The sequence below is a fragment of the Hylaeus anthracinus genome, unplaced genomic scaffold (genome assembly GCF_026225885.1).
Source record: "Hylaeus anthracinus isolate JK02 unplaced genomic scaffold, UHH_iyHylAnth1.0_haploid 11997, whole genome shotgun sequence".
NCBI lineage: Eukaryota > Metazoa > Arthropoda > Insecta > Hymenoptera > Colletidae > Hylaeus > Hylaeus anthracinus.
In genome coordinates, this window is record NW_026534344.1 from 13,164,045 (window position 1) to 13,177,795 (window position 13,751).

General features: G+C 38.5%; 1 protein-coding gene across 7 annotated transcripts in view; it reads right to left on the reverse strand.

Annotated features, from left to right (window-relative positions):
* LOC128889200 (rap guanine nucleotide exchange factor 2-like) overlaps positions 1-13,751 on the reverse strand; it is a 202,697-nt gene that overhangs the window by 25,033 nt on the left and 163,913 nt on the right. Inside the window, exon 1 of one of the 7 annotated variants that reach the window (XM_054146617.1) lies at positions 4,861-5,718. The exons of the other annotated variants lie outside the window; for them this stretch is intronic. Within the exon in view, the coding sequence (XP_054002592.1) occupies positions 4,861-4,980 (120 nt within the window). The 5' untranslated portion in view covers positions 4,981-5,718. Of the gene's footprint in view, positions 1-4,860; positions 5,719-13,751 lie in introns of those variants that run through there. 7 annotated transcript variants of the gene reach the window in all.

A 13,751-nucleotide genomic window follows, 5' to 3' on the forward strand; every position in this document is an offset into this window, starting at 1 on the left:
GTGTGTGTGTGTGTGTGTGTGTGTGTGTGTGTGTGTGTGTGTGTGTGAGAGAGAGAGAGAGAGCAAAGGAAAAAAGGCACGAGAGACAACGAGATGAGCATGCCTCGGGCCGGAACCCGTAGGCCGGACTTCCGGTAGATACGCCAGTTATACTCGCCATTCACGGAACCGCTCCCTCGCGACTCGATTGTTAGAAGCGAATATTTAGCCAATTTCGGGAGGAACGTTGGAATCCCCATCGATACGAGGACAGTGTCTCGATTGAGGGAATCGACGACACGGAGATTCGATTAGGGAAACGCGAAAAAAAAATAAATATTAGGTATAGAAATTAATTCTGTGATTTTATATTCAGTCATTTATTATTATTTTTTCTTTTGCGAGCCTAGTTCGAGTAGAAATATTTACTCGTCATTTTGGTAGGTTGAAGGTACCAATTTCTTAAGTTATCAACCTGATGACCTAAGTCCCAACCTGATGGACATTTATCTACATATACGAAGCCCAGTAGCTTAAATCTTGCCTATTATTATTCTTCTAACTGATTACAAGTATAACAAGTACCTTTAATAATTGTAGAAAAAGGACAAGAAGCAAATAATACACTGCATGTAATGTCCATCAGGTTGAGACTTAGAATATCTGCTGAGGTGTGTATTAAATGTGTGTAAATACATTGTAATAGGGATCAGATTAAGAACTCAGAAGGTTGGTACATTAAAGTACATAAAATCAAGTATATCTGTTTAAGCTATAGATGATCGAATACAAAGGTACAGAATTAATTACTACAACCTAATAATTGCACCCCATCGCTCCGGATACGAACCAAACAACTTTCGCCTGGGAATATTGCGAAAGGCGCGGTCGTTTTTTTTGTTTGTGCTGTCTCCGTTGTTCCCGTAACGCATCGTGTAATACGCGACACTGGGTGCAGTTTAGTTTGCACTTTTTAATTGGTCGCAATCGATTCGTAGTATTCGATGCGCGCATTCCGTCACGGGTTACGCGAGTGTGCGCGACGCGAGCTCGCCTCCAGCGCTTAATCATTTAATTTCCTCGCTAATGACTTTTCTCGTGCCAATTGGCGATAGTTTCTCAAACTGTGTAGCCTTGGAGTAAATCTCGATTAATCGTCACTGGATGATTTAGACTTACTCGCCTGCGTGTGGGGCTTTCGTCTTGTTAACGCTGAAACTTTTTGGAAAAATCACTCTAATGCCAGTTACAGAAAGATTGTTGCCATATTAAACGCTATCGTTGATCTATGTGTGTCATTTTTTCGGCTCGTGACTTTGAAAGTTACCTGTTGCTCTACTCGCAAGTATGTCGCTCTCGTGATTTATTAATCCAGCCCACAATTATCATGGATGGATTACAGTTGTCATTTTTAAAATTATTTTCAGGCACAATTTTCGGAATGCCCTATTAATAGTGAGGATAGGTAACGATTATTGTGATGTAATAAATAATATAAATATAGAAATAGCAGAATGAGTAACCGATATATAGTTTACAATTTTCTTTGTAATCTGTAGGTATCAAGCAAGTATACCCTGCTCGATACCCATGTAATCAAAAAAGTTTAATGCGAAATGATACTTTATCTTCTGGTATCGATTCTATTCTTAGGGTATTATTTTCATCGTTTATGACGATCGACCCGCTCAAGAGCCAAACTAATCGAGTTTCACTAAATTTTCCAGCAGCGCCTGAATTTTAACAATTAATTTAAGAGGATATTCCGGTCTAGAATTGTATAACAAATAATTTTTTATTGCATTTTCTCAAAGTGCAGACTTTTAAAAATATATCTGCCAGAGAAATTGATTGAATTATAAATTATTTCAAAAGGACCTGTACAAAGTCACTTGTATTACGTTCAATTTTGATCATCTGCATTCAAAATAAATTACGTACATTCTTAAAACATGAATAAATACGTGTTCAAAACCCTACAAAATAAATTCTATATGAATTTAAGAAAGAACCCAAAAGAGTACTTGAAAATTAACATAAGAAAATTAACATATTCCCCTAAATAATTAAAAATATTGTCAATAAATCTAAACCTACATGAAATTATGATCCACCACAGTCGTGGTGCTCCTCTCGGAGCAGCCTAGACCCGATTTTTCAAACGAGTGGCCCGCGAGCGTGTAAACAAGCGCGAAAAAGGGAAACAAAGTAGATCACATGCTATGCTCTGTTTATCGAGTGGCGAATTATAATGGCGCGTTGCTCGCTGGTGGAACGTGAAACCGCACAGTCGCGAAATGCAGCCCCGTGACGCAACCTGTAAACAGCCAATGCAGAAAATGTGCACGCGCGGTTACGTAACGAACGAATTATAAACAATCGTTTTCGGCCGCGGTGACGTATACCGCTGACGCGGCGTGTACTCCTCGTTATAAAATCGCGAGTCGACTTTTCGCTTCTGGATCGATCCCACGATCTATGGCAGCAGTTGTCCCTGACACTGTGAAATACTTCGCTTGGTATCGGGTCAATATCTTTCGTTTCGACGACTGGAATTTCATTCGCAATGGTCAATTGCGATAAGCGCGAGGAGGCTTCAACGGATCCATTGATTTCCATGAAAAATAATGATATGGATACAATTGACGCTTGTGAGTTTCGAGAGCCGAAATCAATACGTCGGTCCATTATCATTAGATAGAATAATAATAATATACAGTTGAGGTTTTGTTCGGAACTCCTTTGATGTATAAAATCATAATCTAAAATAATTCTACAAAATAATGTCTTTCTAATGTCTCTTCTCTTTCTAATAATCTCCTTTATTTTATAAAGGCTGCGGTTATTTTCGAGGATTGGAATATAAACCTCGATTCATTAATTACCTCGTTCATTGTCACAGATAGCCGCAACCTCGATACTAGCACCGACGACTACGATGACTAAGAATTTTGCACCACAATGTTCCCATTAGGTTTACATAAACAGTACAAAGTACAGGTGGATGTAGTGCTAACATCTAACAGGTGATTCCACGTGATAAAATAAATCGAAACAATAGAATAAAATATCTTCGTGCGAGGTTCCGTTTTCGAAAGAGTTTGTATACGTCAGTTAAGCGAACACATACCTAAATGTAAGCCTTGAATGTCTTATTTCTGCTCGTCCTTGCATTTGTAAACACTGAACGTGATCTGGGAATAAATTTTGGGATAAAAACTCGCTCTGTTCTCTGAATTATTGTTGTCTGTATGAATAAACTGCGACGGTAACGTTTATGGTAAACATCCAAAGTCTGACGGATCGATGACTAAATAATATTAAGAACGATGTTGGCAGTGTTTAAAAAATTCAATAAGTACGACGATGAAACGGTGGAGATTAAAACGTTGTCATTTTATTAACTTTTGGGATTTCTCAGTTCTTCTACTTCAGGCTACGATCTTTGTTCTAATAAATTATATTCCATTCATTGGAAATACCAAAATAAAGACATTTTCTTCAATGATAGGACAAATAGCTTATATCTTTAAAAGTATAGCATATTTCTGTACACAAAAAATTATGTAAAGTGTCAAATTGATACCTGAAATGTATTTTAAAATTCCAAACTTGCCCTTTTTTTTCTGTAGTCGGAATATTCTATTGGAGTATAGAGGATGTTCTCCATTTCTAATTAGACACCCTGTATATTCGTGGCTCTGCGTGGGCCCTTCAACTCTGCGTGGGCGATCATACACACGCGTGTATCGTGTCGAGCACGCACGATAAACCGACGTTTTTACCACGAATGGGTGCCGACCCGTTCCATTTCGGTTTCAATAAACTTTAACGACCGAGGACTGGGGTTATCGGAAGCGTATTAATTATCAATTTCGATGATAATCGTACGAGTTTTATAGCATGTATCGTTCACCTTTTAATCGACGTACCTCGATTTTTTTTTTCCAATCTGCGAATGTTTCGTACTATTTAACCGTAATTATTTTTGGTCCTTAGATCCATTATCGATGCCTTACTAAATATAAATTTTAAAAAGATATATTTCAATTACGTACATTAAATCCAACACTCTCTCTGTTAATTTCTTTCAATTTCTAAATATCCAATTTTAAACGCCGGAAGCGAATCGTATCTGTCTTATTATTTAATTATTCAACATCTACTAAAAGTACCAAGTTCTCCCTTTAAATAATTTCGTAAGATCATTGAATACCTACATAGCCTAAACCTACATGCCCGAAAAATGATTCTGCGCTAAAAATCAATGCTTCAGTCGATTCCGAATTTCACGTTCGCTCAGCGCAGGCCGTGATGCATTATTAAGTTTCTCCCCACAAATTCGTTACTTAAAAAAAAAGATCGGCATGCTATGAATGTTTCAAGCGTCTGTCGCTCAATTTCAACGGACCACGGATACGCAACCTCGTGAGAATTTCCGTGCAAATAATTCCACGACGTGTTCGCGTTCTATGCAAATCTCCTAGTATTTGATTCGATAAAGTCTGACGGAACGCGGCTATTTTCGCGATGTACGCGACTACGGAGGAATAAAGTGGCGAGATATATACAGCGGCCATGGAGATATCATAGATAGAGAAGGGTAGACATAGTAAGTGGAAATGTCCTAGCGTTAAAAAGAGAAAAGAAATAGTGGTACGCTATTTGTCTCTGTGCTTTCATTAATGTGCATCGTTGTAAGCATTCACCATTGATATAAAAATGTACTAGTTGACAGAGACAGCCAGGATTAACCATGGTTTTCTTTTTCTTTCTAGCTGCACAGCCAAGAGTCTGACACCCTTGATTTACCTATAATATCTCTATGAGAGCGGCACGTGGAAAGAACAACTCCTCTAATTTCGAAAGAAGTCTTTTTACCTCGTTGGAAACGACTGATAAGGGCCTAGGTGTACCAGGCCAGCTTCTGGATAACGAACGACCTTTTCTCTTCCTCGTGACGATCCGAGGTCGTCCAGTCCGATTCATGTGTTTCAACATCCTGGCGAAACGAAAATTCTTCACGCGTCTCTCGAACAACTCGACGATCCACTGTTGTCCGCTTCCATCGCCGTGAACCACTCTCAAAAACACCCTCGTTTCTCTCACGTCATCCTCACGTCAACACAACCCACAAACACCAGAGTCACCTTAATTAAACGAGCAAAATCACAATTTCTCCTCGGTTTCCCTTTCACTTTTTAATGCCCTGACAGAGCCCACAATTCATCCGAAACTATCAATTGCACCGAGTCGGCCTTTCACGTAAATGCTTTCACGTTTCCCCTCGCTTCTTCGTCGCGATATAAACGCGCGACTTCGAATCTAGGCGATCAAAGATCGATCTTTATCACACGGAGAAGTTATAAACTCGTTCTTACTTAATAAGAAGTTGACTAGTGGGGATCAATTTACTGCTTGATTTCTGATTAATCTCTTCCTTCTTAATGTCACACGTATGCCTGAGATAAGAATTTTGGTGTACACTTGAGATACAGTCGATAACGACTAGGGAATCATTTAATAGATTTAATTGAAATCGTACATTCGTGGATCGAACAATGAAAATTGTATATATTTAAAAGGAAATATCGATGTCTGCAATTTTAATCAACGTGATACTCCAACTTTAATCAATGTTCATACCGTTCACAATAGATACCATTTTATACTGTATTAATTATACAGTTTATTATACCCATTGGTCTTCCATATTTAACATCCTATTCGGGTACACAATTTTTAATCATAAAATTAAGTTCTCGTTGCTCCGAATTAATATATTCTTCGATAATTTATTTTTTAACTCAAGCGAGAAATAAGAGAAATGTACGTTTGAAAAGGAAATACTCTATCCCGTTTGGAAATGCGTGGAAAGTAAAAACTTTCCAAGAGACGCCGCACACGCACTGTCTGTCCTCGTTCGAGATGGTACACTTCGACGCGTCACTAATAGGTCACCAATTGTCGTTAATCGGTATCAATATTCGCGAAGATTGGGCACCATTGAACTAAGGCCGTGGTACCTGTGGACCTTTTCTGGATGAAGCGGTCGCGAGACTATCGACGATCCAACGCGCGGTCTCGAGCATACCGCGGGTCACGATAAACTGAATCGTTCACGATTCTTGAGGGCCAAAGAGTGACTCGACTGGTCGTCACGTGACTACGCACTCGGTGACGTAGGAAAACGTTACTATACTTCGCTGTCAGATCGTATGAGACTACAATGGAACATGCCACGGTAACGAATTGTGGACGAATGGGAGGAGTAATTAGTTATGCAAATAGAGGGAGGAAAGTCAAATTTTTGTGGAAAGAAATATTCGAAATTATCGTGATTTTCGGGTGGATTCGTGATTAACCCTTTGAACTCGATGGGGTTTTAACTGGAGAATATTTGACGAACATCTTACGACTAGCATAAAATGATTTTATATTTAAATATTAAAATTCGTAAGCTTTGAGTTGTACTCAGAATAAGTATGAATTATAAACCTGCGAGAGGACTAATTTAAATTTTCAAAATTTGTTCGTAAATGAAACTCGGAGTAGATATGATAAAATGGAACGGAGAGCAGTGACCAAGGACGCTGGTTAATAAATGCGAAGTAAAGGTAGCTTAGTTATACGAAGCGAGTCCATTTCTACAAGTTTCACTTTAGCAACACGCTTCTACGACTGGTTAGAAATTATAATTCCATACAAGGTAGGAATACCTTAAGCTGGTCTCCATATAAAAATACAGGTTGCAGTAATAAAATGTGAAAATATTCTTAAAAAAAAAAAAAACAAAAAAAAACTGAACTGTTCAAGAAAAGAATAATAATGATACATTACTTCTGGTCCATATTTCAGACTGTCCTATTATATAGAAGTGTGCACTGAAGTATCAAATCTAAGAAATAAAATAATAATGACACATCGTAATGGTAGTAATAAAGCATCAAGATATTCAAAATCTCAAACTATTAAAGCAAAATAATAACAGTAATACGTTGCTTTTCACCCATGTTTCAGACTATGCAATCATTACATAGAAGTGTACACTGAAGTATCAAGTCTAAGGAATAAAATAATAATGGCAGATCGTAATGGTAGTAATAAACCGTCAAGGTATAAAAAAGAAACCGAAACTGTTAAAGAAAAATAGTACCTTGCTTCTTATCTATACCTCAGGCTGTGCAATCAGCAAATAAAAGAGTACGAGTACGTACGCACGAAAGTAACCGCGAATAAAACGAAAGTGTTGCAGAAAATAATAATAATGACAGGTCTACGACTCATCTATCCCGTTCTCGAGCGTGTTATTACAAAAATTCTGGCTTCGTGTGATTTTTACGAAAGCCGAGGGCCGTAACACATGGTCGAACACGTGTCGTAGAAAGCGAAGGCGACACCAGCACAGCGTCGCCAGGATCTGGGAAAAGATTTGGGACCGAGACAGAAGAGGCGCGCTCCGATGGCAAAGAACCGACCTTTTAAGAGTTTCAAGACGATTTCTATGCAAACCCGACCGAGGTGATCCTCGGGGGAAGAAAACAACGTCGACCAACCGGAAGAAAAAATAAATGGAGACACTCCACGGCGAAAGTGCGACCACTCGTGCGGATAGAGACGCAAGCAAAGACTGTGTAAGCGCGGGCAAATTTCTTAAGCTTCGACGTAAATATTATGTAAATGTTGGCTGCTTTTTGTAATGGAACAATTTACGTGTGTCTTGTAAGAAAAGGTAATATATTGTAAGATGGTAGAAGAAAAAATAGGGAAAGTTTGTTTTTTTGGAAACTATAATGGTTAGTTAGTGGAAGGCAAGAAGGTTTCAAAAGATTTCTGATTAGAAACCTCTGTAAAGCAGTCACTTTTGGATTCCACGAGGAATCGATTGGTCGGAGGGTGTTGTATATAAGCGAAATCCAAGATAACGTTGGACCACGTCTTTGTCAAAAACAAACACTCGCCCCTGGCCCTGAGATCATAGAATTAATTATTTAAGATATCCTACATAAGAAAACCAGAAAATAAACATGAAAATGTACAGAAAAAAAGACTTCCTTCCAAGATAACAAACTACCCCAATTGAAAATTCCTCGTATCAACTATTCGAGGTATCTTAATACGAAAAATCGAAGAAAAATACTTTCTCCGTAACTCTCACGGTTACCACTTATTGATGAACTCGCCAAGAGGGTTGCAATCGAGGTCTCGGGAGTACGACGGGGAAAAACGAGTCCAAGGGAAAAGGTTTTTCGGTCGCGAGTGGCCAGAGGCGGTCAAACAGTGGCCCTCGTGGAAAATTTGTCCGTGAAATATTTACACGGCAATCTTGAGTGTCTGGCGCGGCGGAGAATTATTAAGACGAATAACAGAGAGCTTGGTGCCCGAGGATGAAAAATCTAGTGACGGATGCAGTCGCATAAACTGTCTCCGAGGGCCGCGTTACGAGGATCTGTACGGTCGCTACACGGATGCGTGAGCTAAAAATTTCCTACGACCGGACCTCCGCGGACAAAACGGAGGGCTTGGGCGTCGCGATGCACGCATATTCATACGCGAACTTGGCGCCTGTCTACTTTATTTTCGGTTCTTCCTGCGGGGCCCTCGTCGCGGCACCATTGGCGTCACTGCCAGCCCCAAAAAACTCGTCGCGGAGGAACGCCCGTGAAATTCCGCGGATAAACCCTTTCGCAGCTCTGTTTCGGCGCAAATCATGCGAACAATCGTGTAATTCGAATTTTAAATGGATTTTTAGGTTGCTTTAAACGAATACATACAAACGAAAGCAATCTTTATCTGTAAATCGATTTTGACATACAAATATGCTGTCTCAGTTTAATATTGTATACTTTTTAATCTTAAAAGGTATTGTAATAGTAAATAACGGTAATTTTTATACAAAAGCGAACGTATAGATATATGTGAATATCCCTTAAGAAGTTAAAGATTTAATTGAGAGCTTGTAAAATAATTCAAACTAAACGCGAAGAGTCATACTAAAGAGATGTCTATTTAATGTAATATTTTAAATAATAATCCATGTTTCAAATTTATAAGTTGGATCATTATGTTATATACTTAATGTATACATGAGTCGAAATTTAAATAAAATTGTCATAGGTTCAAATGTATAAATTAGATAATTCTATCATATATTATGTATTAATGTATACACGAATAAATATCTAAAAGAGTATACAATGTGGAATTGCTTTTCAAAGAGAGCCACAAATGTACATTACATTTTTTCTAAACCAGTCTAGACTTTCCTCACTGTTCTATTTCCTCGCAGCGTTCTCTATTTACAGTCCACCAGTGCGTAAATTAGTCTGGTTCTAACGTACTGGTTAGGTCTTGGTTCATTGCCTCTTAACATCGTGTACGCATACCATAAAATATCCTCGACAAACTATGAAAAGAGACGAGAACGAACAGAGAATGCAGCTACGGTTAATTAAAGTCGAATTAGGTCTCGTATTGAATAAATTAAAGTTAAAGAAACCGTGATGCAAAGGTTTCGTAATTCAAAATATACAATGTTGTTCCTCATTCTTCTGATTTTTTTTTTAACAGTATCGATAAATTAAATCGACTAATGGCAATTACTTACACTGCATGCAATGTATTCATACGCAAACGATATGTATATTCGATGTTCAAGTATTTGCACGATTCGCAATCAGAGAGCACGGAACCAGAACAGAGATTTCGCATAAACAGTCGCGCAGATAACTGCAACTGATTAAATAGATAGAGTAAACATAGATAACGGGCGAACGTTGGAAGGAAACGAAAAATTTCAAATGTCACCAACGCGAAGCAGCGTTTAAAATTAACTTCTTTTCGCGAACCTAAGCATTTAGCACGAAATATATTTCCTCACGTTTGCTAATAGTCCCAGACGTGTCAGTACAAAAGGCGACTCGGTGCAGAGGAAAATAGGTGAACAATAATCCCATCAACCGTGGAGACTATGAATTCGAAAAATAGATCTCCGAGACCCAAGGATAAACTGGGCAATTTCGTCTAGAAAATATTCCACGAAGAGTATACACTGTGTGCCAAACTTGGTGGTCCAAGATATATAGAGTAACATAAGCCAAGAATTTAAACATTGAAATTTAAATTAATTTATCATGTTTGTGGATTCTGAAGATAAGAGTTGGTATCTACACGTAATAAATATTTAATCTCTTAGATTATACCTTGTTTATAATAATCCTTCTCAAAGAGGATACTTCAAAATTGTTGATTTCTAAATTGCACGTTTATCATTCAAATTTCACATTGATGAGTAGAATGCACACCCAAGGTATGGACCACCAATTTTAGCAAATCCTCTAGGACCCTTTCAAGGCTACCTTTATTTTCCGACTCGCAAGGGACAAACCCCTGCGCTGCTAAAACCAACAAAATATCCAATCGCAAGATGTCCACGGGTTTGAATGCACCTTACGGTCCTCTTATTCGTGTAAAAGTTTGAAAAACAGATTGTCAAGCCCCTGGAGGACGATTTTGAACGAATCCGGAGCGAGTTTACGCGACGTACGGGAACATCGACGACGAAATGTACCGTTTAGACTGATCGAAAGACCAAACGTGACTGGTGCCGTTTGTCTTGCATGCGGACGATAAGCCGCTATCTTCTCCGCGGATGTCAATTTTTCTTCTGTTGTTTTTTCCTCTCCTCGTCCATGTCGCGTGTACCGAGTACCAACACGCGAACGCACGTCCAGTGTGGTAAGTACTATTTTAATTGAATAATTTTAACAAGTTAAAACAAGTTTAACTGACGACGAGTGGTTGAATAAAAAACACCGAGGGACTCGAAAGAAATTATACGGCATTATAGGTTTCCTAGCTAAAAGATATGCTAGTTTTCCTATGATATCAATCTATATTAAATATTTACTTACAAGAACAATACCTTTCATATTTTTTGAAATTAGTAATACAAATAAAATAATATGGTTTTATTTTATTTAAATAGTGGACTTGGAATAAGTAAGAAAATTCTAATATTCGCGTAAGAAATAATGGAAATAACATTCTAAGAAGCTATTCTCAATAGTGGCGAGCAACAAAATTGAGAAGTATTGCTTCAGTTTAAGAAGACTAGTGATGCGCACGAGACGAGATTATACATATATTCGAAATTGTCGAAAATTCGAGATCGATATGCATGTTTCGAGATTTTTTCGAGATCAAGATTGAGATCGTAGATATCTCGTCTCGTCTCGTCTCGTGCGTATCACTAGACATCTGTATCTCGCATACATAGAAGTGTCAACCGCAATGAGTTGAAAACCAACTTAAAACATCATCCCCTTTGCGGCTGGCAAACACGCTCGGAGAAAAAGTTCCTAGAGGTCGAGAGCTTTGAAATTCGATTTCAGGATTCCGAAAGACCGAACACCGACGTTCCATTTGAACTGAATCGCGCTTCGTGAATGGTTTCGCGTCTGGTTTACATTTCTAGGAGATTTTCTGAATAATGGATAATAGGAGTGAGTACGTATTCGGTACTCATTCTTAAACACATATTTATATTAGAAACTATAGCCTGATCTTCGAAATACTTACTGTTAAAATGACCAAAACAGTATTTTCAGAGTACACGGTTTAATATCTCTTGTGTCGGAATTATTTGAAAACTAACTGACAAAAGTATTCAACGATATGAATCACTATTTAATTGATCGTTTGGCAACAGAAAGATTAGCATTTATGTGATATTAATTCGACTACTACAGTACGTATTTCTCATCTTCATTATAACAAATTTGATGTGGACTACACAAAACAGCAAAGAGGAATGCTATTCTTTTTGTCACTTACGCGATACGTATAATTTCCTGTCCTCAATTGCTGTTAATAAAACGTGAACTATACGCTATAATCTACTCTTTTTTTTCACATACACGCGTTCAAGTCGTATACGACTGCGAGGTATGAATGGAAAGTCGTGTGTTTGACTCACACACGAGTACGTGGACGTCACTACCTGGCTTCGAGGAATCGATAGAGGGTCAGCACATGTGCACATACATAGACGCGTTACACCGGCACGTATGCGTGAATTAATACACGACATATTTAAATTATTACTTAATTATGAAAAAATACGGGCCCTTCTGTTAAATATGTATCAATAATATTCTAAATTTAAGAAGTTATTCTCAAAAGTGTTGAGTAAAAAAATTAAGAAGTATTGCTCCAGTTTAAGAAGGCCCTGGTAATGATAGCAAATTCTAATGACAAGCACTTTTATTATTATTGAGGCAACTATTGAGGTGTCTCGTTCAGAAAACTTTCGCCATTGCACCCCTATTCTCCCAAATATTCCTTTGTGAAGCTCACGATTTCCAGCATCCCCCATGCCCATATTTTCCACATTCACCTCCCTAAAACAACTCATTATCCAATATTCCAATACCCTGTCTAACAATAAAATATAATTTTTCGTTTCTCGAGAACTGATCCTCAATTACCCTTTCTTTCAACTCCCTCAACTTGAAAAACGTTTTATTTAAAAAAAGTTGTCGTAGTACAAAGAGTTAACGTTCAACCTAAACTACCTTCACGACTACCGCGAGTTCAATTTCTGACGCATAATGTGATTCAGGGTCTCGCACTCACCTTTTCTCTAGCAGCTATGTAGCCAGCTTAACGCTTAGACCATTCTGTTCCACGACGTAGAACGATGGGTCGCGGATAGAACCCAATGGCACAGGCAATCTTTAACGTGTATTGTGCGGCTGGCAAAGCGCAGCCTATAATCACTGAAGCGTGTTGCGATAGTATTGGTCGTTCCGTCAATGCACCAGGGAGTGTGGGCAGGTTCTGTCGACCTGGGAGCTGCAGGTGCATCGAGAGAGTCGGGGCACAGAGGAAAAAGATCTGGGTCGAATGTGTACGCTTCAACGGCGTTCCTGTTGTCGCAACAGAACGTTAAATGCGTCGTTTTTATTGTTAACGCGGTTGCGAAACTACGCGTTTATTATAACAACCGTGCGATCTCGAAGAAACTACGAACATTTGATCTACTTTTCGTCGAGGGTGTCGAGTTTAGAGTTTTCGACCTCCTGATCCTCTTTGCACTCCGTTGGCGCCATCGCGAGGGGGTACTAGGTACGCAGTTCGAGTTGAAATTTTATTCAGGGTAACACAAACTGAATTAGCTCTCCGTTGTCGCCTCGGGGAATTGGAGGCATGGATGACTTCCCAATCGATTCGAAACTTGTGCTTCGCACTTTGATTTATGAAAATAAAATGAGGGAAATTCAGACTTTATTATTGGGTGAGATAGCTGTTTTAGGAGTTCGAGAGTGGACCTGAATTTTTTCAAAATTTGTGTACCACGACAGAACTTACGAAATAAATGAATAAAATCAACGAAACATACGATATAGCCATAAAGCAAATTTAGAAACCAGCGATTAGAATTAGTGGGCTGAAGCGAAGTATATAGACTTATTATTAAAAAATTAATAACCACACGTTCGATTTCGATAATACAGAAACATTGCGAAAAGATCTACGAACGTTTGGATTTGGAAACTTTACGTATTAAATCCGTAGGAATGCCATTTGCAGTTGAGATTCAGCTGGCTCGTTCCTGCAAGTGAAAGGGTTGATTTCGTCGACGAAGCGTAGTTGCCGCTGTCGAGCGTAATACTTAATTAAAGGCTGAAGAAACTGCAAAGTGACTGAGATTTTGTTCTCGAGCAGCGTGGAATGAAGTACTGCAAGTTTTATTAATTTCGTCAACGATT